This window comes from Hydra vulgaris, chromosome 01 (genome assembly GCF_038396675.1).
Source record: "Hydra vulgaris chromosome 01, alternate assembly HydraT2T_AEP".
NCBI lineage: Eukaryota > Metazoa > Cnidaria > Hydrozoa > Anthoathecata > Hydridae > Hydra > Hydra vulgaris.
In genome coordinates, this window is record NC_088920.1 from 43,422,067 (window position 1) to 43,450,000 (window position 27,934).

At 27.9% G+C, this 27,934-nt stretch overlaps 1 protein-coding gene across 1 annotated transcript in view; it reads left to right on the forward strand.

Moving 5' to 3' along the window:
• Positions 1-3,928: 3,928 nt before the first annotated feature.
• LOC100204139 (2-hydroxyacyl-CoA lyase 2) overlaps positions 3,929-27,934 on the forward strand; it is a 41,802-nt gene continuing 17,796 nt past the window's right edge. The window contains exons 1-6 of the mRNA XM_065788264.1: positions 3,929-4,173; positions 9,795-9,848; positions 16,374-16,478; positions 16,547-16,625; positions 16,756-16,847; positions 27,472-27,548. Of these exons, the coding sequence (XP_065644336.1) occupies positions 4,072-4,173; positions 9,795-9,848; positions 16,374-16,478; positions 16,547-16,625; positions 16,756-16,847; positions 27,472-27,548 (509 nt within the window). The 5' untranslated portion in view covers positions 3,929-4,071. The remainder of the gene's footprint in view (positions 4,174-9,794; positions 9,849-16,373; positions 16,479-16,546; positions 16,626-16,755; positions 16,848-27,471; positions 27,549-27,934) is intronic.

The window sequence follows — 27,934 nt, forward strand, 5'->3', positions numbered from 1 at the left end:
ATTCCATTGATTAGTCTGTCACTGTTAAGAAACTTGGCATGTTCCTGAAATAGAGTGAAGAAAATATGGTGAGTGCAATTAACCATGTCAGAGCAGAGCCATTTTCAGAGCGTAAAGCAGCAATATTGTATAACGTACCAAACACAATACCAAGAAACAGGCTCACTGGGAAAATTGTTATTACTACTAATAAATTGTTACTAGTTACTTGTTGTTGTAATTGTTTACTTTGCTCTGTTGCTAGTATTATCGTTTTACGTATGAACGTTCTACAATGTTTTCGGTTGTTGTTTCTGGATTGACACGATTCCCACAACTTCCTTGAGCTTATTAATATTGCTATCGAGAACCAATATACATAATTGAAACGCCTTCACAAACATTAAACTGGCTTAAGCAAATCAATTGCCCTTCATTTAAGCCACTGAAAAAAAAAAAAAAAGCAGATATTACTGAGATCAATTGTTTTACGATTGATATTAGCCTGTTGTGTTTTTACTAATACTACTATAAAATAAGAAACGGCTTTAAAGAAGATAACGGAGCACACACTTGTCAACCTAGCTAAGATGCAGAAAAAGATATAGGATCCAGATGCAGAAAAAGATGATGATGTTGATGTAAATGATTATATTAATTTTACTAAACCAAAGGAAAATGAGATATTAGATTCACTCATACCACCAAAACTAAATTCTGCTGCAGTTTCAGATTTTCAATTTGCAAATTTTTCCTCCTCGGGTAAATAGATCATTTTACGAAGTAATCATTAATTTCAAATTATAAAATTATTGATTTTCAAAACTCAGTAATTACGAAATAATATATTGAACTTATTTAAAAATTTGTACATGTTGCAAATATAAATTTATCGAAATATTGTTAGGCGATGATGATAATGATGTCTTGGGATCAGAGCCGTCCATAGAAAATGCGAGGCCTGAAGCAAAACATTTTTGCGAGGCCTTTTTGAAAGTCGTCATTTTAAACGCTTTGACGAAGAAAAAAGTTTTATCTCTTACTGTCTGGAAAGAGTTGTGTAAGTGCAAAACATAAATTTCGCGTTGGTATAGTTTTGAGTTGTTACTTTTATGTATGTTTATTAAAAGGACTAAGTGTTTTATAAAATATTCTAGAATAATAACAATAAAGCTTATTCTTAAAGTTATTAAAGGCCAAATAATGTAAAATAAATAATAATTTTTGTCTGACAAGAAATAAATGAATTAGTTTAGTGAATTAAAATAAATTTTTCTTTGTTGGCTTATTATTGAATAATCAGTTATGAATAATATAACACATTTAAAAAAAATAGTAATGTTATTTGCACATATTATGTTTTCGGCAATCGATATGAAGGGTGCTCATAATAAATAGGTAGGTAGATGTTATTTTATAAGTGTTTACATCTGGAAAATATTAATTAATAAAAACAAGTTGTTCTTGTTAACCAATAAAAAATGATACAGTATTATTGTAGTGTAAAAACAATTGTCTATGGTTAGATAATTTTTAAAACTGCATTCAAAGGATGAAAGCGTAAATGTCAAAACTAAAACTCACCTTATAAGAACTGTACTTTTCTCACTTTCATTCCAGCGAAGTCGTCAATAATGTCATCAAAATTGATTTTGGCTGTTGTGTCAGATTAAATTGATAACGGATGATAGCTTTTCCTTAAATAAATGACCTTAAATATGTCTTGATAAGTTTCAAGCATGAAAAAAGTCTTTCTGCGCTTGCCACAGTTACAGGTATACTCAGTAAAATTCTATATGCTATAAATGCGTTATGAAATGGGTTTTGAATCTGGTGAGTAAGTCTTAAAATCCCCACAGCTGTTTCCATTTCAGCCGGTTGAAGTTCTCGAAGAACCTTAAATTCAGAAAAAATATCATTTCCACAAACATCCTTTTCTTCTTTAAAACTTAGAAACGATACTAGGTCCTTACACTTTTGAAATTGTTTATTTTCTTTTACTGTGTTTAGTTTTTTGACATGATACGAAAAACCAAACACAGTATTTTTATTAGTTATTTATTCAAACCTTATTTTCAAGGACTGTAATGCAGTATCTGCAATAACAAAATATTCCACTTTAAATATTTGTTTGTCGGATCCTGCCGTAGGATCATCTTCTTCCTCGTACTCAAGCATTCTTCTTTTCTTTCTCTGCCTGGCTTCTTTGAAATTAGGCTATACACCAAGAGTTTCACTAAGTTCTCTTGCTAACAATGTTGCAGCCACAAAATCTTCAGCTCTAAATTTCTGAAAAAACTGAACTAGCCTTTGAAGTAACTGCTACGCAACTCAAAGGTGAACTTTTTGAGCCTGTAGGCTTTTGCCTACACTGTTTACTGCAAACAGTACATCATACCAAATACATAGGGCTAGCAAGAACTCATAACTACTTATTTCATTCATAACTGATGGTGTTCCACTATTGGCTTTTGGATCCTCATTAATCTCAATTAGTTCAACTAATGCAGTATGAACTTCCTTAATTTGATATCGAAGCGCTTTTACATTTTCCAGTTTAATTTCCCAATGAGTGTCATAGAACCTTTTTACAGTCAGATTTGGTACGTGTTTAACGAAAACTTGCAATCACATTGTTGACGAAGAAAAAAGTACATAAATTCTTTGCACAACACCAAAAAATGTTATAGATTTAGGTGAACATTTTGCTGCGTCCCAAATTAGGAGGTTGAGGCTATGGCTAGCGCAGGGCATGTAAAATGCCTATGGATTAATTTCTAAAGACCGGTGTGCAACCTATTCATTTTTTACCTTTTTTTTATTTAACTTTTTTTATTATTTATATTTTACTTACGTTACTTTTGAATTTTATTTTATGTTCTATAATTTAATTCGTTTTCTTTTCTTCTTTTTAGATGATTTATTTTTTCTTCTTTTTCATAACTAAAAAACAAAATGAAAATTTCGCCTTATCTATTAATTTTTTTTTAACTTTTTCACTCTTTAAAAAAATATTTTATTGCTGTTAAACAACGGAGTCCTCCATTTGCGGCGTCATTACAAGAAGAGCTTCAATAGCTTCGAACTATGTTTTCCATTATTTTGTTCGCTATTATCACGTGCGAAGGATAATCTTGTTGATTTGTTTTTTAATTAACGAATAATTGCGCGGGTAATTAGATATTTTTGGCGCGTAAGTTATGATATTATTCTTATCTAACCAAAACTTTTTCTTATTTTTTCTTATGTTTTAACGACAGTAACGCCTATTACTTATTTTTTAACAAGAGTAAGACGTTGCTGCGCGAGGCCTTACTCTCGTTAACATTAAGTAAAAGTTTTGATTGCTTGCGCTTAGGATGGCCTAGAGCGGCTGCTTCACTCGCGCCATCCTAAGGACGGTTCATTAAAGTTATTCGACTTTTATCTTTTTAACTTAATTCTGCTTAACGATCTTTAAGATGATGCTACTGATCTCAAAATATAACATTATATATTATATTTTGAGACAAGGGCGGATCCAGACCATGTCGTAAGGGGGGCGGTTAAAATTTTTTTTGTGATTTGGGGGACTCAAACAATTTTGTAAGAAGGGCGCGGGGGGGGGGACGATTTTCAGAATTTTCAGATATTTTGATTTGTAAGCAAGCAATCACACAATTTTGAATTCGCACCACATAATTTTAATAAAATTGTAATTTTATTTAGACACCTAACTATACTGTTTTCAAACAACTTGCAGTGTTTAACATATAAACTTACAAAAATAAAAAGTTTCAAAACTTTTTAAGGAGAAGAGGAGGTGATCGCCTCCATTGTCATACCTACTGATCCGCCCTTGCTTTGAGATCAGTCGATGATCCAAAGTTATATTTTGACTTTTTAATAAAACGCAGACTTATGAAGTCCATACTTTCCATACTTATTCAAATATATTTACAACTTTTTCATTCTGCGTTTTATTAAGTATACAAAGTCTAATTTTGAATCATCTTAAAGAACGATAACCCTTAATTCCGACACTAAATCTGATTTTGCGTAATGGTTATAATTAGGAGTTTCAAGACTACAGATAACCATTAGCCAAGTAAAATGGTCTTAGGAATAATAATTCAAATTTTGACTGTTATAAATGCTTTTGTTGGAGCAGCATTTCAAACTTTTTTTTTAATATTCAGTGGATTAATTTTAAAGGTATACATATACTACATATGTATTTTTAGTGTCACTTGGATACAATATATATATATATATATATATATATATATATATATATATATATATATATATATATATATATATATATATATATATATATATATATATATATATATATATATATATATATATATATATATATATATATATATATATATATATATATATTAAACCTTCAAAAATTTAGATATAAGTATAGTTAAAAAATTATATATATTATTTGTGCCTCCACATCTTGAGTATGCTGTGCAAATTTGGTGTCCCTATCTGAAACAGGATATAGGTTGCTTTACATTGAATATTTTCAATTTTGTCTACGTCCTGTTTCAGATAGGGACACCAAATTTGCACAGCAATTGACCACAATCTAGATATTAATTGGATTCAAAAAGTAAAAATTTCAAATATGCCCTCAACCTACGTCAGCACAAATACACTTTGAGTAGTTCTTTTTTTAAAAGCAAGTATATATTTATTTCTTCAACAAAGTAACTAATCCATGGAATAACTTGACAGATGAGATCATAGAAGCTGACTTGGTTGACCAATTCAATAATTTTTCTTGCTACAAAATTCTAGACAAATTGTGTAGTGATAAGAAACTATAATTTTTCAAATCCTAGTAGTAGCTTTACAGTATCTTATGTCATTGTACAATAGTTATTATTGTTATTTCACAAGTTTAATTTCATGCAAATAAAAATCAAGTTTATTTTGAAAAAAGCTTAATCAAAGCAATAACAAGTATAAAAATAAATAAAGAGCATATCAATCTATATATGGAAAGTAAATGATAAAAATAAATAAATCATACGAATCATAAAATCGTCTAGCAACATAGTTAGCTTTTTAAACAATTTTAAATTGGTTATAATATATTAAAGCAAAAGTAGTCAAAATTTTTACCAAATCAGATTTTATAAACAAAGTTCTATTCAAATTCAAAGTTCTATTAAATTTACTGGAAGTAATTCATAATTTATCCATTTTAGTATTTTCAACAAAATATTGCAGCTGAAAATTTAGAGCTGTAGTAGCAGAAATAAATGTAAATATCAGGTATCTGTTATTAAAATGCTTGACTTATTAAAAGGCTCTTTTAAGTTCAAAGTGCAACATACAAGAATCAGGGCCATCTACAGATATCAGGGGCCCTGTGCCAAAATATAAAATGAGGCCCCCCTAAACTAACTTTTTTTTTTATAAATAACAACACAAATATAAAAACCAGTTTTATAAAATAAAATATTCATTTGAAAAGTGCAATTCTCCTAGCGTTTCTAAAACCAAAATTATCAATCAACTCTTCATATCTAATTTTCTCCAAATGCTTATGCTCGATCGCGATAACCGCCAACCCATTAAGTCTTAGACATCTCCTGAGACATTAAAAATTGCAAATACGATTTCAACAACTTCAGCTTTGAAAAGTTCGTTCTGCAGATGCAACTGTAACAGGAATATATTTTTGTGGAAAGGGGCCCTCTCTAAATGGGGGCCCTGTTTGAAGAACCGGGCCGCACGCCCTGTAAGCCGGGCCAAGACTTGTACTTTATAAAAAGTTTAAATATGGTGTCAGCTGGTAAATATTAGCAGATGTTCTAATTTCCGTTTTCTCAAATTAAGATTAAAAAACAAACAAGTTAATTTACCAGCCACGGCAAGCCCCAAGCTGTCAGTGACAAGTGATCAGATTTAAGATTATTAAACTAATAATGACAATTGTTTAGATGATCAAAAAGACATTTTGTTTTGATTGGAGTATATAGTTGTATCATTAACGAATAAAACACTTTAAAGGTTAGATTATCAGGAAAGCTATTAACACAGATGAAGAACAATACAGTACCAAAGATGAAAGCGTATAATAACCCAGATGTTACTAGAAGTAAAAGAGAGTATTGTCAACCAAAGACAACTTTTATACTACCGTTAGAAAGGAATGATATAATAATTTGAAAAAAATTTCCTGATACACCATGTGAAGCCTATGAAATAAACCAGCTCTTTTAAATATTGATCCCTTGTCTCACCGCTTCCATCTAATGCACAATAAAAACTTCTGTTTTAAAGGTTAGCTAGTCAGAAATAGAATGAGAGGTTCGAAATCTTTATTAATTATCAGAGAGTTGTTAGACTCAAGATGAGATAATATTATTTTGTGAATTGAATATAAAGTTAATGAATTTAAAGAGTTTGATAATAATGGTAAGAAGATTGATTGGGTGATAGTTAGAGGAGTCAAAACAATTTCTATAACTTTTAAAAATTAGAATCACAGATGTCATTTCAAGCAGACAGAAAAACAAGATTCGGTTAAGCACTTCTTTAAATAATTTAAAGAGCATTGAAGAGAATTCTGGAAAACACTTAGACTGTGAATGGAGTGCTGTCTGAACCACAAGTCTAATATTGAATATTGAATGAACTTTGTCTAGACCACAAGCTGCAGAAGAGTTAAAGTAACAAATAACCTTAATAATAATAGTAATATTTGAATAAAATATTCAAATCCATGTATGAGAGTTCAAAATCCATGTATGAGAGTTCAAAAATCCATGTATGAGAGTTCAAAAATTCACATATGAGAGTTTAAAATGTTAGACTTGTCTTTAATAATAATGTAGTTATATTTTAATAACATAGTATATTTTCCAAAATTTTTTTTCCCAAAAATCTCTAGAATCTAATTTCTGAGATTAAAATATGAGATATTTTCTCATTTTTTATCTCAGATTATTCCTCATTATATCTCAGAGATATAATGAGGAATAATCTGACGACAACACACCTTAGCATCAGGCAATACCTTTTTGTGTCAATTTCTTGCAATAATAAAGTAATGTGTGTTGTCTAAAAAGTTGTAGAAGAAAATATGAACTTCATTTTTTCTAAATCATTTTCTAAAGCTTTCAGAAAGCAATGGTTATGATTAGAAACAGTAGCTACACAAGAAGGAAAAAATCATGGGGTAGAGAGAGGCTTAACTTAAAAACAACTAGAAAAAATGTAAAAGCTTTAGCGTATTTTAGAATCCTGATAATTCTAATGGAGGCATAATATCAGCAGAAAGACAACATTTCAAGGACTATCACAATGAAAATCATAAGAAGAATTTCAGCCAGCTTTAAGGTAGTAATAAGAAGTAATAGGATGAATCTCAAGTCTTGGGAAAACTCTGCACTCTTTTAGATTAAAGAAAAAAAAGAAAGGTGATTGAGTTAAGAAATGTTAGGTAAAAGCATATAAAATAATAGTTTAATGATTTAAATTTGATGATTGATTTGTAAGTATACGCCCAGGTGAAGTAACTGATTTTGAAGTCTTTGCGACTAAAAGACAACTGCCATCAATGCTGAATCAATCCAAAGTCACAACAAAAGGCTTCTTATGTTTTTTAAACAATTTACACCAAAAGCACTTATGGGCACAATTTCCGTGCACTAGATAACACTGTTAATACTCTGATATTATACAGCTGTTAATAAAATCAGCCACTGAGAGCTAACAAAAAGTTTGGGAAACTTTAGGACCAACTGGCCTCAGAACTGTTATGCTCAGAACTGAGTTTTGAGTTGTAATCTCATTAGGATATAACAAAGAGTAGCATAGCCACTCAGATAGAAGCACAAGCAAAAATCCATGAGAAGAGTCAAAAAGGTCCAACTTTGAATATTTTAGGCAAAAACAACTTGACACAAGTTTACATCTATGCCAGCTTATTAAATGAGGAAAGAATGTGAGGCTGGTCAACAGAAGTTTTTTGCTTATCTTTAAAGTCTTTGCCTACAGGGCAGTCGCTGGATATAGTTAACAGCCCAGTATGAGTATTTTTATTGAGGTACAATCTCTATCCTTTACTCAACAAAAAGCCTCAAGTACTGATTGCATGTTGCGAGTAGTAGGGTTGTCATGATGATATCTACACTCAAAGGTTGTGCTTTCATTAGGCACCTACCTGAGTTTCTTGACAATCAAGTTGGAAAACATGACATTATCCAATGAAAATTTCCACTTTTATGAAAAAAAATTTCAAAAGTGTTTATTTTGGAGTGAGCAGACATCAAAATAAGTTTATACAAATTTCATTAAGCTATGGTAAACAGCAGCTTACAAAAAAAATTAACTTAAGTAAAAACTTAAAAGAAGTTAAAAACAGAATTCTTAAGTTAAGAAAAAAAATAAATTATTATTTTCATAATTAAAAATAATTAAATCATATTTTGATTAAAAATAATATTACAATTACTTATTGTAAATTCTTAATTGAATTTAGTACCAAGTACAAGTTGTAATCCAAAAAAACTGTTGTCTTTATATCTTTTACTTTCTTTATATCTTACTTATCTTTATATCTTTTACTTTAATAATGTTAAATGATTTTAACATAAATAAAATAAATTAGCATAATTAGTTTGATTATTATTTAAATGAACAAAATATTGTCTTAAATTTATATTAAATAGTATATTTTTTTAAATTAATTTTGACTTTAGCTACCAGAAGCTAATTGCTAGCATGCCTAATCTCAATATTAATGAGCTCCATTGCTATATAACATTGAGACCTTTTGCAATTAGCATTGAGACCTTTGGCAAGTAACGCAAAAAGTAATGTATAATTCCTCAAGGTTAAAAAATATCTTCTCTTCATTATCACACTTATTTTCTTTGTCAGGTTGTTTCAGAAATGAGCTTCTTGTGTATCACAATAGCTCCATATTTTTTACTAAGCATATCTTCTATTTCACAGGAAATTTTTACTTTTTTCGAATTATTAGACAGCCTAAGAATTTGATTTGAGAGTACAAACAAAGAATCTGAACAAACATTGTTCAACCGTATTCCAAAAAAGTTTTTAAAATGTTAAACTTTTTTTTTTTAATTTAAAGTTTTTAACTAATTGACTGTTTTAAGTTTTTTTATTCATATATAAAGTTTATAAACAATTGACATAATTGTATTGAGTTTTTGAAAACATTCTTGAGTCCATTATGTCTGCCTCTATAAAATTATTTGGTTTGATTAAGATTGATCAACTTTATGAACTTTTTAAAGTTATAGTTGTTCTCTATGATATTTTGAGTCATATCCAGGATTTTCGTTTTTTTATATTTCAGCTTCTTTACAGCAAAAAAAAATTTCCAATAATTTAATTTGAAAAAAAACTAAAATAAAACTACAAATAAAAAATACATAACTTAAAATTTCAATCTATCCTGACTTAAACAATCACATTAATGGAATTAATTCATATCCCAACTTGTACAATCTCATACAATCTCATATATGGATTCAATTCATATCCCAACTTGTATACATCTAAATATTTAATTCATAAAGGTAACATAATTTATATTTGTTGATGAGATAAATGTAGACTAAATTTGTACTTTTTTATTACTGTATTCACCTCCCCAAGGTTACTGGGGATATAAAAGGGGATTTAATTTTTATATAATTTTTGATTCATTGAAACAACACTTGCTTAAACCTCAAACTCTGAAACACAAGACAAGCAAGATCACACTGTCTGTTCCAGAATGATCATTATGTTATTTCAATAACTATAATAAATGATTTGTTTTTATTTGATAGGTTGATAGGAACTCTAAACGCCATGGTGGCGAGCTAGTTGCTCAGGTCTTGCAGGTATTTTTTAATGTTTTTATTTTAATCCAATATTTTGAATATCTTTAAAAATAAAATTTTGGATATTAACTTAACTAATAATTTATGGATAAGTTTGTTTTTAATGATGTTTAATTACAGGTAAATTATTTCTAATTATGTAAAAATTATATAATATTAATTATTTTATAAAACAGCTTGACCAATAAGTAGTGCACTCAGGGCATTTACATTTCAGCAAGAATTTCATTAAATTTTAATTAAATGTTTTATTTGCATATGTTATTATCACACTAATGTGTACCGCTGTATACATATCTCCATGGTGGTTTTACACTTGTTTTGCATATTTAATCATTTTTGTTTTCAAAAGTGATTTAAAAAACTGTTCACTGAGATTTATTTTAATAAGATCTTTAACATGAGTGTGATTTATGATTTGATTTCCATCTTTAGATGTAATTCAATTCTAAGTATATATATAAAAAAAATCAGAAATGTGAAAAACACTTAATTTCAAATATTAAATAAAAATGAATATTATTTACAAAATAAAATATTTATTTACACACAACAGTTTAATTTTAAACAGTAAATTAAAATATTTAATTTACACACAACAGTTTAAAAGGCTTTATCAAATGTGAATTTATGTAATTTTCGATCAAGGACATCTTGATAGGCTTCTTTAGCTTAACAAATCGAGACATCATGTCCGCCAAACTGTTCCACCTGGTTTTTGAGTAAAGTATAAGTGATAATTCTTTTTTAAACTCAGCTAGTACGTGCTTTTGAAGAATATCATCGTTTTTGACAGGGGACTTGCGAAACAGGCGTACACAACATCTTACTTTTAAAATAATGTGTCTCAGATCTTGACGGACTTCAGGGGGTTGATCATCTTCAATTACTACCTGAAAGTGTCAGTAATTAAGATGATTTTTTTAATAAAACATCACAGACTGCTAAGTGGATGCCATGTGCCAAGCACAATTGATGGGTTGGTAAATAACTTTTCCAAATTTTTTCATTACAGCAGCTCCATCAGTTGTAGCTGCCACAATATCAGAGTCCAGACAAATTCCAAATTCTTTTAGCTTTTTTCTAACAATGGTCACAGCTTTATCCGCTGGCATTGAGCCAAAAATTCTTACCATTCCCAAATTCCAATGCCGATTCTTGACATGAACATTGATATTAATAAACCTTCTGTTACGAGATGATGTGTATTCATCAAGAGTAATGCAAAAACAAATTTTGTCTTTCTTCATTTCTTTACTGCTTTTTTTAAATGTCTTTAACCTCAAAACAGTGCTTCATAATAATTGCTTTGATCGATTTTGCATCTTTTGGCAAGTGGTATCTTTGAGCTCCCAATGCCGCTCTTAAACGTTGACTTTTTGCCAGTACTCGAATTGGTAATCCATCAATGGCGACTAACTCGGACAAGACAACTGCCAAGGAATCTTTTTGGGTCACAAAGAAGTGATCAATTTTTCCAACTTTTTGTTCAACTTTGGCTGATACTTGTTTCATAGCATCGGCCTGGATATGATGCATTAATTTGAGATGAGATCTCATACCACTGGTAGATCCACCTTTGCACTTGATTTCTTTGCTACAAGTTTTGCACTTCGCCAGCTGCAGATCCTTGCTGTGTAAGAAGTGCTTCCATACCTCGAAATTATTGTTTCCTGCAACGAAGGTCATCTTTGTGTTTATTGCTTTTTCATCAAAGAACTGCTTTCTCTCACTGTGTTGCTTCTTTTAGGAGTTGCCAAATTAAAATGAAAGCAAAATACCAAATTATTTAATTAACAAAATATCATTTTTAAAACCGCGGTAATAGATTGAGAAAAAACCGGTAACGGTAGTTTTTGGGAATAAAAATTACTGGTAAAAACCGGTTTCTCATTACCGGTTTCCATGCCCTAGTAAGAATTAATATGTTTAATGCGTTCTATTGATTTGTTGCGGATAGTCCTATTATTTATAAATTCTCTGCTGTATCCATTCTAAACAAAGCATGAGTGAATTTCGTTTAAACTAATATTACATAACTCTTCATTGGTAACGACTCTATTACATATAAGAGTTTCTGAATAAATTAGTGACTTTTTATGACTAATTGAAACAAAAAAATCAAATGATAAACAACTTTTACTGTGCGCAATAAGTAGTTTTAGATACCTCTATATATTTACATATATATATTTTAAATGATATAAACACTTGATTAGAAGTTAATTGAATATTTTGCTATGAGTTAATATATAAAACTTAACTGTTATAGTTATACTGTTTTTTCTTTCAACAACTTGACCAATACACAACTATTGTGATAACAACTTGGCCAATACACAACTATTGTGATAACAACTTGGCCAATACACAACTATTGTGATAAACAGGAGTGATAAAAAAGAAAATTAAAAAAAAAAAGGTTTATTCTATTAAAGTGGATGAAAAATATTTTTCTTTTTGATTTTTTGTTTGTTGGTAATTAGACATTAACTGTTATATATAACAGTATATAGTATATATAAAATATATAACAATATATAAAATATATTTTAACACCTATCTAATTGAGGTCACTTCCTGTCATTTGAAATAATATGGTTAAATTGTTATGAAACCGTAATAAAAAAGTCTTGAATATTTAATCTCAAATATTTTGGCTTTTATCAAATATAAAGTTAAACATATATTAAGAACTAAAAAATGGAAATAAATTCAGTTCATTCAACCGTATTATTTCAAATGACAGGAAGTGATATTAATTAGATACACGTTAAAATATAACAGTCTTCTCTGTTTTAAGAAAGTTTTATACGAGTGTATAAAACATTCTTAAAACAGTGTAATGACTTACTCTCGGACAACAATCAATGAAGGAAAGTAGTAATCAAGAAACTTTAGCTTTTTAATTGTACATCCTGTTCTTGAGGATATATTAGATTGTGTGTCAGGAGTAGGAACTTTTTGTTTAGAAGGTTGGCTAGGTATTGTTGTTGTAGGTAATGTGAGATGCGGTAGTCTCATAAGTGAGAAGTTACGAGTTCGATCCCTACCATGTCCCTGGTAGTACCGCGCTCAACTTGTTTCTCCACGCAGCGGCCTTGTTCATCAAGGTTCCAGTTTCAGAGTTATAGAGTTAAGAGGGTTGTAACCAAAACTAAAAGTAGCCTCCTTGACTGTAATGGTCTTCATGGCTTTGGGGAGGTAAATTAAAATTAAAATTTTTTGTTGTTGTTGAATAATTTGACATGTGCAAAGTGGGGCGATACTGTTTTTAAAAGATTAACTGTCAACAAGTAGATCTCCCTTTATTCTTATCTAACAACTCTTTAGGATTGTTGATACCTGTTTTGTTAGGAAGTTTGGTAGTTCCCTACCTATTATTGATGAGTGTTAATAATTTATCATCCTCTGATGGGGGTGTTTCATTAGTAGCAGTACACAGAAGTTCTCTTACAGACAATAGAGTCTTTTGCAATGCTACCCCTTATCTATCTTTTTCAAGACTTAATGTTTTCAGGGCCTGACTAAGAATTTTTCCAATTATTTTTTATATTGATCATTGCCTTTTGGGTGATATAGAGTAGTTCGTGTTTTAATGACACTATTTCTTTCTAGAAATACTTTGAGTTTTATACTTTCAAACTGTGTGTATAGTTGATGGTGCACCAAATAATGAAAAGAGACTGAAAAGGTGTTGTATTACAGTGTCAGCTGTTGTGTCACTACATTTTGGTTTTTTGGTTTTTTAATTTTTGCAATAATGTACCATTCTTTTAACTCTGGGATAGCATAGTTAGGAATGAATAGTGTAAAAAGTTTTATTGGTATTTTAAGTTGAATAACATCAAAAAGGGACACCGGCTACAATATTTTAGTTTCCTGATTTGTATAAAATTGTATAATGTCTGCTAATTCTAAATGCCAGCAAGTTAGTTTTTCACATTTAATTTTCGTTGAACTCTGTTTATTAAAAATAAGGGAAATAGATCTTTGATTTTTAATTATAATAATATATAGTACTGAATTATTTAAGAGTTTCCATCTTCTACAGCATTCTACTATGACAGCCCAGGCCAGGAAGGCGTGTGATTTCAAGTCTTAATATAATATTTCGTTTTGATGATTTAACCACGATTTTAAACAAATGCGCTGAAATAATTAGTTTTTAATTATGTTGAAAATAAATAATTTTGACACAGTTTCTTTACTAACGTTTTTTTATTAGCAAAACGCTTTTAAATAAAGTAGCTAATGATTTTAATTAAAGTATCATTGAAAGTTGTATAATTTTTTATTTATATTATTTAATTATATAAGATTTTTTTATAAGTAAAAATAACAAAAATAAAAATTAAAAAGAAAAAAAAAATTTTTATAAGCGATGACTTTAATAAGGTCTCTTAACTTTATATTAGAATCATTAAAGTTTTTGCTGAGAAGAAAAAAAAAAAGACTTTTAAAGAATTAAATAGCTTTGATCTTTACTTACGTTTTTATATTATTGAAACGCATTTAAATAAAGTAACAAATCACTACTAATGATTTTTTATAAAAACATTAATGAATAATATATGTTCTTTTATATTTATATAAGTATTTATTTTTTATTATAAATGTTTTTAAATAAAAAAAAATTATAACAATTTTTTAAATAAATAATTTAATTATTTTTACTTTTTGTGTGAAGAATTGTTAAGAATCTTTTTTAAACTTTTAAATGTACGCGTTTCTTAAACAATTGTCAGTTGTAAGTGGTTACTTTATTTAAAAAGGGTTTCGCATAATATTAAATTATAAAAACATTAGTAAAGATAAACGATTTAAAGTTATTTATTCTAAACGTAATTTAGGTAATCTTATCGGTATAGTTTATTATTTATTTTAGTTAAGTTTTAATTTTATTTTTGCTACTTTAGTTTTAGTTAAGTTATTTTTTTATTTTGTTTTTCGCTATTTTTTTTACAAAAATTTTTTGCTTCTTCAACGATAAGTTTTTTTTATAGTTGAGTTAAGATAATTTTTTTAGCGCATTTTTAAAACGTATACAAATTTTTAAACTTTATTAACAACCATGGTCAAGTTAAGTAAAATCAAATAGTATTTGCGTGGTCATATTATGACGGGAAATCACACGCCTTGCTGGCCAAGCCTGACAGCCTCTTCTTTCTCAATAGTTGCGTTTTTCCTTTCAGCGTTTGTTAGTGTTTTTAAGAAGAAGGCCACGGGTCTGTCTAGTTGTTGTAATCTTCCTCCCGGTGCTGTGTCAGAGGCATCTGTTTTAATAGTTAGCGGAATTTTGAAATTGGCTGAGGCTAGGCAAACTTCTACAAGTTTAATTTTGAGCTTTTTAATTGCTTCTTTAAAATGTGGGTCAGGCCCTATTTAGAAAATTCTCTATATCTGAGTAGGTGGAAGAGTTAACTTGTGAAGCGTATCCGTTTTGCTTAATAGGTGAACAAACCTATCATTCGTTTTAGTTCTTTTGAGGTTTTTGGGCATATTCATAAAAGCTTCATATCTTTTTGGGTCAGGTTTCAAGGTTCTGTTTTCAATTATATGGCCTAAGAATTCGATATGAGTTTTTTAAATTTGCTCTTTTATTTATTTCTTTGTTGGCATTTTTAGCTGCATGTAGAAAGCGGCTATGATTTTTATCGTGCTCTTGGGCATCTTTTCCACCAATGATTATATTGTCGAGATAAGCATGTGTGTTTTCCAGTTTGTTGGTCTGAGCAATTTAATAATATTAAATAAGTGTAAAAAATAAGTTTAGCAATAACAATGAATCAGAATTAAGAGTTTTTGTAAAGCAATAAATGTCAGCTCTACATGTGCAAGATCTTAGAGTCCAAAAGAAACATAAAATCTTAGAGTGCATTATTGAAACACACATGAAATTTCTAAAAAAATTTTTTTTTTAAATTGTATGTATATAATGAGAGATCCAAGCCACTTTGATCTCTTATTATATACATACAATTGCTCTGCTGCATGGATAGATGCAAAAAGTTATGTATGACAAATCTTGTTGACAGACCTACCTAATGTAAAATTTTATTTACAAATGAATGAAAATTTTATCATGAATTATATTTTACTAGTTCTACTTCTCTCTTTGTTTTCTAAATATTATGCTTTTAGTTTTTTTTATTATAATTTTTTTTATTTGGCAACCAAAGCACTTTGGTTGCCAAATCAAATAAAACTCATGCATATTACAGATGAATATGTGTAGATTGATAGCAAAAATCAACTAATAAATTTTATTCTAAAAGCAAAAGCTTTTTCTAAAACAAATTTTTTTTCCTTTAAGTATCACTGAGTCAAATTTTAAGTTTAAAAGTATTAAAAATTGGTTTTTAAAATTTTACAAAAGTTTTAATGACACTGTATCTATACAAAAAAAAAGAATGACGATGATGATTGATTATAATTTTTATTACCATCATCACCATCATGGAAGAGGATGGTGATGATATTTTATTACTTGTAAGAGTAAATTATTTGTTATGAATTTTTTAGAGTCATGGTGTTAAATATATTTTTACACTCTGTGGCGGTCATATTTCACCAATTCTTGTAGGATGTGAAGATATAGGGATAAAAGTTATAGATACACGTCATGAGGTACTTAAATCTCTCTTTTTTAAAGTAAAACATTAAAACATTAGACCTAAGATGATAATTTTTTTTAGGTTAATGCAGTGTTTGCTGCAGATGCAGTTGCTCGTTTATCAGGAACAGTTGGTGTAGCTGCTGTTACTGCTGGGCCAGGTATATTTATAAGATATTTCATTATATCATTACAACAATAGTATAATTTTAATCTTTACAATTTATTAAATCAAATTTAAATCAACCATTGGCTTTAAAACAGTTTTTGTTTGATTTTGTTTATAATTAGGCGTCACAAATACAATTACAGCAATTAAAAATGCACAAATGGCTGAATCTCCAATACTCTTGCTTGGTGGAGCGGCTGCTACTCTTTTAAAAGTATACTTATATTTTATAGTTTAGTTATTACAATCAACACCTTAACTTATGGACATCAAAATATCCAAGATAATTAAATGGTTTTTATTAGTTATTTAATCTTTTTTATAATTTTTTTTTTTTGTGAATCTTTTGAATATGAGTAATTGTCATTTATTATCAACTTAGTTGTCGCATCATTTTTGTTAATTTATTTTTGTTTTTCATGTATTTTTAGTTCTCTTTTTCACTATTCTTATATCTTTGTAATATATTGTCTATATTGTACTATACTTCTTTATGTCTCCACGCAACCAATAAACTTTCATTTTTTTTTTTTTTTAAAATGACTTTTTATAAGATACTAAATATCTTGTTTCTTCTCACTTATTCTTGCTCACTTGTCATTATTACTTGATATGCACAAAACTTTATTATTGACTTTTTCATAGTTAATGTCACTACCACATAGATTCACTTAATTTATCGTAACTAAACTTTACGTTTGACTTTCTGTTACTAAAGCATCCACATTGCTTTCTTGTGTCATATTGCAAATTAACTTCAAAGGAGTAACTAAATTAAGTGAGCAAAAAGTTAGGACAAGACATCACATAAAATTGGGGAATTTTTTTTACCAGTCAAGTGGTCAATGAAAATGATATTTGAAAAAAAAAAAATTTAGTCTATGTAGTTATATTGTTAATAAAAGAAAAATTTAGAGCAATAGAATGATATAAAAAAGCAGTTTTATATGAACATTAAAAGTTTTTACTTCTTTGCCCACAGAATAATGATTGAAAATCTCAAAAAATAATTGGACTTGAGTTAACATAGAAAAAATCTAAATACAAAATTTTACTTTTCTTTTTCCCCCCATACTATTGTTAAATCTATAAAAAGCTTTTTTTATAAGTGAGAGTGTGGTTGGAGTTCCAATGTTTTTTTAATAAGTGAGAGTTTGGTTAGAGTTTTAATGTATTTTATATAATTGTAATTGTTTTTACTTTTACATAGATGTCTATTATAATATTTCTAACAGTTTTAAAATAGTTTATGTTAGAGCATCAGTTAAATAATCTAACAGTTGCTTTTTTCAAGGTTTTTTTTACAAATAGTAGTTAATCTAAATTAAACAACTAATGATAACGACATCAATATATAATAATTGATAAAAATATTTTCTGTAAAAATTAACTTGTATACAATTTTTTTATAACTCCTGATTATTTCATTCTTCTAATTTTATTTACATATCTATAAACCATATTAAACATTTACTGTGTGAAAATTTTAATTTTAGACTATTACAAAAATATACTTAAAAACTGTGTGAAACACTTTAAAAGAAATATTTATTAATAAGTCTTTAAAATACATGTATTTATTTCTTTTTTAAAAAAATTAGGGATTCTTGAATTGACTATAAAAATTTGACTAAAAGACGTACAATTTTTCGCTTGTGGGTCTTTATTATTTTATATTTTTTGTTGAAATATTTAAAGAATACCCAAATACTACGATGATAAAACGCAAGTTTTTGTAACAAAGAAATGGGTTTTATAAAATTATATAATTACTATAAGTTTATTGCAATACAATTTTCAACCCTATAGAAAACTATTTAATCCTTCGTGCTGATGATAAAATATGTGTTATTTTTTAAGAGTATAAAATTGTTATTGTTAAAAGCTATAAAATAACAACAAAACAAACTGCAAAGTTGTTCTGACAATATAAAGAGCTTGCTTTGATGAAAACAACTTTGTGACGCTGTTTTATACAATTTATAACATTAATAACATAAAACACTTAAAATAAAGCGAATTAATTAAATAGAATTGTTCTAATTAATTAAAACGTTATCGCCATCAAACTTTAAACTTCATATTTGCACCAAAACATGCATATGTCTATATATATATATATATATGTATATATATATATATATATATATATATATATATATATATATATATATATATATATGTATATATATATATATACAGACATATATATATATATATATATATATATATATATATATATATATATATATATATATATATATATATATATATATATATATATATATATATATATACAGACATATATATATATATATATATATATATATATATACATACATATATATATATATATATATATATATATATATATATATATATATACACACACCAAACAAGCAAAAAAACATTAGATACCACGTTTTTTATAATTAATTGCTTCTTGGTCTACCATACTATTAAAAATTTAATTACAAATAGTTTTTTCGTTCAAATGGTTTTTAAGTTGATGTTTTCATTCAATTTTTTCTTTCAAATTGTTTTGTAATAAAAAGTGAGAGAAAAATTTGGTCTAACAAATCGAATTATATTTCTTTAAGTTTAACTATTATATTTAACTATATTAAAATTATTTTTTTGAAAAAAAAATTCTTCGATCAGTAGTAAAATAATAAATATCTTTTTAATTTAACTTTTTTTAAAATTTTAATTTTTGGTTTATTGTTGGCAATAATCACTGCGATGTTTCTAATTTTAAAACTATATTCAAGAAGAAAAAATAATTAACTTTTCAAAATGTTTATGATTTAAATAAAACTTTCTCACTTGTTATATGTTCTAAATCTGATATTGTTACTGTAGTTAGATAAACGTTTAACTTTCAGAAATGACCTCACTAAGCCACTGGGTATTACAGACGCAGCTACAATTAGATATATTTATTTATTTATTAAAATTCTTTTAAATTTTCTTTTTTTTTTTTTAAATCTCATATTTCAATTGCAAAAGATATATATAGAAACATTTGTATTGCTTTTGCGAGTCTTTGAGTATATTAAGTAAACTTAATAGTTAAGTAACTGTAAGTTACTGTAGTAACTTAACTGATTGTTTTGATTTAGTTTATAGGTAAATTTACTGCTATGTACTTAATCCATTCAATAAATCAAACTAAGTTTGACTTTAAATTTTTATAGGCTTCCACGCAGAGATTTAAAGTAACTTAAATTCAAAAGCACTTTATGTTGAATGAAATTCAAAAAATAAATTTAACGTGATGTATTTTTTTATGTGCCCCTAAAAAACTTAAAAAAAATACTTTGAAGTATGGCAAAAAAAAATTAAATAAGAAAAAAAATAAACAACAAAAAACCAATTGCGAAAATATTATTTTTTGGAAAAAACTAATCTCGAAGGTGTGAAAAGTAATCGCAATTGGTGATGCGCTTAATTCGAGCCCTGTATTATATGGTTTTTCAATAAAACAATGAGAGTAAAATAAACTTGGTTTAATGAGAATTTTCATTTTAGATTTAATCTAATTAAGAATTAGAAAATTTTTTAGAATTAGAATAATAAATTAGAATAATTTTTTTTTTAAATTTGTTTAATTATTGCTATATAATGTTTTTATATTTTTAACAGATTTTTTTAGCTTGTTAAGGAATTTAGATTTTATTAAAAAAGTATTTTTAAGAAGTAAAAAACTATTTCATGAAAGTTCTATTAATTGGTGTGTCTACAAGCAAAAGTTTAGTTAGACTCTTTAATTCCTCAATGTCATTATTTAATATATCAATAATAACTGGAATAGCTTCGTTAATGGGTATAGACTGATATACAGGGATTATCTCTGTCTGGATATTTCTGGAATTCCGGATATTTTTTTAAACTTAGTTTTTCCGGATATCCTAAACATTTTCAATACATGCAAGTTGAGGTATATATTTTTGCAATATATTTTTTTTTAAGCTTTTTCACTCATCACTCATAGAAAGATTATGAAAAGTGTCAAAAAAAAATTAGAAATAACTTAGCTGAAAGCAAAATTAAAAAGAAAATAAGGGAAAACAAATACTGGATTTTTCCGGATAATTTATTAAAACAATTTTCCGGATTTTTAAAATATGACTAGGATGATCTACGGATATAAATAACTATATCAAATGAAACTTAAAATTCATTGGGATCTATTTTCCATTGCCTGGCTTCATTAACAAAACTATTCGAATTAATAAGTCTATTTTTACTATATATATATATGTATAAATATATATATATATATATATATATATATATATATATATATATATATATATATATATATATATATATATATATATATACATATATATATATATATATACATATATATATATATATACATATATATATATATATATATATATATATATATATATATATATATATATATATATATATATATATATATATATATATATATATATATATATATATATAAATATATATATATATATAAATATATATATATATATATATATATATACAGTCTTGGCCATAAGTTTGGAACCGATTAGGTTTTTTGATATAATTACTTTTTTTATACCCAAAATATCAACAAAAACTTTTGAAATCATTTTTATTTTAAATATTATATACAAGTAAATATTCTGTCATGTAAAAAATGGTATCAGTATTTTGAATAATGTCCTTTGGCACCCAGTACTGCTGCTATTCTCGCTGGCATTGAATCGGACAATTTCGCGCAGTATTCTGGGGTTATGGCAGTTGTCCATACACGCTTGATGGCATCAATCAGAGACTTCTCTGACGTTGGATTTGTGGCAGCAACCTTCTGCTTAATCATTGTCCACATGTTTTCTATTGGGTTTAGGTCAGGACTTGAGCCAGGCCATGGACCCAAGACTTCGATATGTTTCTGTCTTAGCCAGTTGGTTACAACTGCTGCTCTGTGGCAGGGTGCACCATCATGCTGAAATACCTTACATTTCAGAATGTTCATGTGAGTGTTCAACTTTTCCTTTAATATCCCAAGGTAAACTTGAGCATTGATGGTTGTATTCTTTGGCATGAACCATATGCCACCTCGACCTGATGCCGAGAAACTTGCCCACACCATAACGGTAGGCGCCTGCTTCACAGTGGGAACAACATACCTGATGTTGTATCTTTGTTTTGCAGGTCTCCTGACATGTCTGATATATGAGGCAAACTGAGAAAAAGTTGACTCATCTGAAAACATAGTTTTTTTCCAGTCTTGTGCAGTCCAGTCTTTGTACTTGCGACAGAATGTCAAGCGGTCACGGATATTCTTTTTACTTAACATGGCTTTCTTTGCTGGACGACATGATGGCAGCTTGAATTCCTTCAAAAGGCGTCTTCTGATTGTTCTTGTACTGGCAGGAAGTGATGAATTTACTGCTATCTGGAGAGATGACCATGTTGGATTTGCAGCAGCAAGCCGATGTATCACCCGATCCGTTGTGGCAGAAGTTATGCGAGGTCGTCCAGACCTCTTTCTGGATTCCAGAGTGCCCAACTGCTTTGCTCTTGCAATGCCTTTGGTGACAGCAGACTTAGATATGTGCAGTATACCAGCTATTTTACTGTGAGAATAATTCTGCTGGTGTAGGATCATCATCTGTGCCCTTTTCTCCTTCGACAATTCAATACTTCTAGTCATTTTACGCACTGTACATGTTAATGTAGAATACTTACTGCTAATAATATAAATAATTATAAATTAATAGATCTATTTTTATGAATAGTATATATTATTGAATGATAATTTGCAAACATTTATACAAATAAAGCGATTTATTTGCATATTTTTACTTCTTATATAACAATAAAAGGATAAATTAATTAATTTTATACTTATAAGAAGTTAAGCCTTACCTTTCGCACTGATATGCAGTTAATATATATGTAAATCAGCTAATTAATTGATTAAAATATAATGTATAGTTTGTTAATATAAGTAAGTATATTTCAACATTAGTTCAACCGAATATTAGTTCAGGTAAACATTAGTTCAAGGGAACGATAGTTTAGGCATTGAACAGTGTATAATGCAGCTTAATGAGGGTCATATTGTTCACGATGCTCTGCTGCGGTGTAAAGTTATACGATTCACGTTTTGCAACGATTAAGAAGTCGCGAAGGCATTTAACTATGCAACTTATGCTGAATAAACACGATGATGAAGCAGTTAAATGCCGTACGCTTCATATAAACTTTCCTATGTTAAAAAAATTCATCGGTTCCAAACTTATGGCCAAGACTGTATATATATATATATATAGATATATATATATATATATATATATATATATATATATATATATATATATATATATATATATATATATATATATATATATATATATATATATATATATATATATGTATGTATACAGGCTTGGTCGGGAAAGGCGTGCAATCGCACTCTGATCTTGACCACGCATACAATATTTAGTTGCGACAACTTGCCCACGGCTTCATAGATGTTTTGAGAACATTTCAAAAAATAATCAAGTGCAAAAAAAGTTCAACTGGACCAATGAGAGACAATTACAAAAATTAAAAGCTGCCTGATTAAATTGTTATAAAATAAGTTTAGAATAATTAATAAACTTCGTCTTTTATAATTAAGCAACACTCTTTTCTATAAAGTAAAAACTTACTATTAATAATTGTTTAATAAAGAAACAATTGTTATTCAATTTATCAAAGAGTTGAGTATAATTTTTTTTATTTGAGTACTTCTGATTTATTTCAACAAGATTCTAATAAACAAACGTTTGTTGATTTAATAAATAAAAAAGTCTTTTTTAACCATTTCGCACTTAGCATAGTTGGCCTGAGTTTTGTTTTTACAAATTACATGCAATTCTTCATAGTACGACGAACAAAAGAAAAAACTAAATCATTCAGTTATAATGACATCTTCATAGATGTTTTGAGAAGATTCAAGTATGTTTCCATGTTTGTCCGCATAACAATAAGTTTTAAAAATACACGCAAAAAAATTAACTTCATAACTTTAATCTAGTTAAATGATTTTATATTGGCGAATGCTTTAAAAAGATTCGCTAATATAAATTTGTTTTATTTTAATACGTTGACTTATTGTTGGAGCCACATACACACAGATATTTAAAAGATTTAATAAAATGGCAGCGTATAAACTTTTTAATAACATATTTTGATCTATATTATTAAAAAGTTTTATATATACAGCATATAATATATACATATATTAGCTTATTCGCTGCCTTTTTATTAAATTCAACTTATTTATGCAATCGTACAACAAGAATATGACAATCAAAGATATCATATATATATAATGCTATATATGTTATGTATGCATAATATATATATATAATGTACATAAATATAAAATTATGTGGGATAAAAATTATATAATAAATTGTTTATCTGTCCGATTCATATATAGAATTTATATCTTCACTGGTGCAGCTTTCTTTGCTACTATAATTAGTGGCAATGCTAGCATTAGCTGAATCAAGGCAAAAAACTCTTCGCTTATCTAAGAAAATATCCACAGCGCGACTTAAAATATCATCACGTTCTTGTTGAGTGAAGTTCGTGTCATTCCCTGCTATGATTATTGAGTCTTCCATTGTTGAGTGGTTCATCTTTAAACGCCTATCAGTCAAAATCACAGTCAAAATACTAAAAATGCGTTCGACAGCTGAATTAGAACCAGCAATACACATCAGAAGTTCAACTAAAAGACTCAAGTTTGGAAACTTAATTTTATGATAAAGAAAAATATTCTGCCATATTTGCAATGGTGTGAGTGCAATGGTGTACTGCGCATTTATTACTAGTTTTGCAGCTCTCCATTCCGAAAGAACCATTTTAAAATCCATTCCTAATTTTTCTAGAGGGTAAAAAAATTCGTTTAGTAATAAAGATATGCTGACATCACCATACATGCTGTCTGCTGTCCATACTTGCGGATCTAACCAATCCATTGATTTGAATATGGAATTTAACAGCAAACTAAATCTATTGTTTATCAATGGCAGAATGATTTCAATTGCTAATTTTCTTACTTTAATGGCAGAATGAATACATTCAAAGTTAAGATTAGCCATATTGTTGAGTTCAATCTCAACAAACTCTGGGTTTGATTTTTTCAATTCGTTACCTTCTTTGAAATACGAAGAAACAAGATTGATTGAACCATCTTTTTTATTGATTATAAACTTGAGTAAATATGAATCAATAATATTATCAATATCTTCATTGCTTAATTCCGCTAAGCTAGCCTTTGTTATATCCACCGCTGGTTTTAATTCATTCACCATTAACATTTGTTTTTCAAAAACCAATGATAATGGTGATAACTTTTCTAAGATGTCCAAATAATTACAAACCATACATAATAGTGTGTAGTCGTGCAACCGTTTGGACAATCCAAAAAGTTTTGCACGCATATCTGCTTTAGTGTTGCGATCAGCAAGAGCATTATCGAAACCCACAATAAGCGAAGGCCAATTATGTAAAAGTTTTGTAAAGCCACATCTCCTGTGACTTATAAAGCGCGTTCTGAATATTTTAGGCAAGGTGTAATATGTAATGTTCAAAGCCTCAGCAGTTTTTTTAACTGCGCATTTTAGTTTTCCAGAATTGCGAAATAAATTAAATATGGAAATGTAAAAACGTTCACACTCTTTATACTGGGAAATATCTTTCACAGCATCTTTTATTGCTAATTCTAAACGATGGTTTACGCAGTGAATTTTTATCAGCCACATTCTATCTTTTTTTAATTGTGTTAACACGCCATTATAAATTCAAAAATTTACGCAAGCTCCTTCAGCTGTAGCGCTTACAAGTTTGTATTTGTAAGCTGACGCAGTTAAAGGAACACTACTGGTTTCAATAAAAATGCTATCAATAGCCTTTTTAATGGTATTGGCACTCATTTCACCCAAACTGTTCATATCAAGTAAAGAAACTACAAAACAGGCAGGGGTCCCCTCGCGTTCAACGCGCACAATAATCAACTCTTTTTCATCCTTTGTTTTTCTAGCCTGAGAACCATCGGAAAGATTGGAGAAAAAGTTTGTTTCATTGACAATTTTAGCAACTTTTTCTTTAATGGCACTGGCAATGCATGAGATATATTCACGTGCTAAAAATGAAATTAAAAAACAATAAAAAAAAAAATAATAATAATATAAATAATATTTTTCAAATTAAAAAATCAAATGGATAAATCAAAAGGATAAGACCATTCGGATGTAAAATCTTGAAAAAAAAGTAATTAAACTTTCATTATAATAGTAACGTAATTTTAATTTGATTTTTTCATTTGAATTGTTTTATCAAATTACGATAAAGAAACTGAACCTAAAAATCAATAACCTGCTTTATTGTTGTCTTTTCCTTCTAAAAGCAGTACACCATTAAGTCTTTGGCATTTGATCAGTTTCTTGAAATGGCTATGTGGCATGCTCGGTTTTAGAGCCATTTCATAGGCTGTTCTAATCATCTTTAATAACGCTTCGCGGTTGTCTTGTGTAATAGGTAACAAGTTTTCCATATCGAGGTTAGCAACACAACTACTTCCAGGATCTTCTAAGTTACCATTATCAATCAGCACCGCTAATCTATGGCTTTGCCCTCTAAGATGGCGATCAACCTTTATTATTATCAAAGAAAAAATCACGGTTCAAATTAAGCAATTCTCTAAAAAATATATTCACTTAGTAATATAGTAAATTATAAGATAACTACAGTTATAAGTTATATAATGGTAGAAAAATTATGTTTAAATTAATTCCTGGAGTCACAAATTAAGAACAAGCTAATTATTTTAATTTTACCTGATACTTTGTCACCACACAAGTTCCCTCCGTAAACGCTGTCAAAGAATTATTCGATACTCCTTTAACTAAAGCATCCATTAAAATTTCAGTTTTGTTCCTAGCACAAATCTTACACCATATTTTGACAACTAAGCCATTTTCTTCCGTGTATCCAATAACTGATTCTTTCCCCCACAAAAGAAAAGTTTTTAAGTTCTTAGATATTGGTTTACTATCTTTAAATTTTTTTGCTTCAGATGTCATTCTTACAAATTTGTTACACTTAAACTTAAATTTACTTATTTCTGTTTTAAATACTTATTAAAATAAAAAAATAAAAAAAGCCCACTCACTATTCATAATCAGTGGTAAAGCTGTTCTGCTTCCTCCTCGTAATTTATTTTTACCTTTTGAGTTTAATCATAAAAAAATGCTTTCATATAGTTTGACGTATTTAAAATTTGATTTTGGTTAGTAAAATAAAAAATAAAAATATAATTCATTTGGAATGTAATTTGTTAGGATACTGATCATTATAGACCGCTAATTCAGGGGTCTAGCACATTGCGGAATTGTTTTTAATATTTTTAAAGATACTGCTAACAACGTTCTAACATTGTCATAGTAACTGAATGATTTAGTTGTTTCTTTTGTTCGTCGTACTACAAAGAATTGTATGTAATTTGTAAAAACAAAACTCATGCCAACTACTCAAAGCGCAAAATGGTTAAAAAAAGACTTTTATTTATTAATAAAATCAACAAATGTTTGTTTATTAGAATCTTGTTGAAATAAATCAGAAGTACTCAAATAAAAGAAATTATACTAAACTCTTTGATAAATTGAATAACAATTGTTTCCTTATTAAACAATTATTAATAGTAAGTTTTTACTTTATATAAAAGAGTGTCGCTTAATTATAAAAGACGAAGTTGATTAATTATTCTAAACTTATTTTATAACAATTTATATTTTTTGCTTTTTCAGGGAAGAGGTTCTTTGCAAGATATTGACCAGTTGACTTTATTAAAATCTTTATGCAAGTATACTGCTACTGTAAAAAGGTCTGTATCGACTTTCATTTTGGTTTAGTTTAATGTGTTTCCTATAAAAAAAAGTACATTTGATAAAATAGTTGTAAAAATAATTTTAGAGCTCAAAGACTTTTTAATATTAGGCAGGATTACTTAAGTTAAACAGACCATGTTTAACTTTGACAGGGTTTCCCTCGAATATTTTTTTCACTTTGTTAGTCAAGTCATTAATTGTTAGTTATTATAAATGTTATAACAATCATAAAAACAAAAGCAAATTTTATTGTTTTAAAATATCAAAAACTTTCTGTTTTAAAATGTTTTAAAAAAGTACTCTAGAATTTAGGTTTAATTTAAACAAGTTAAAATAATTTCAAATTTATTAATTTTATTTAAGTTAAAAAACTTTATTATTT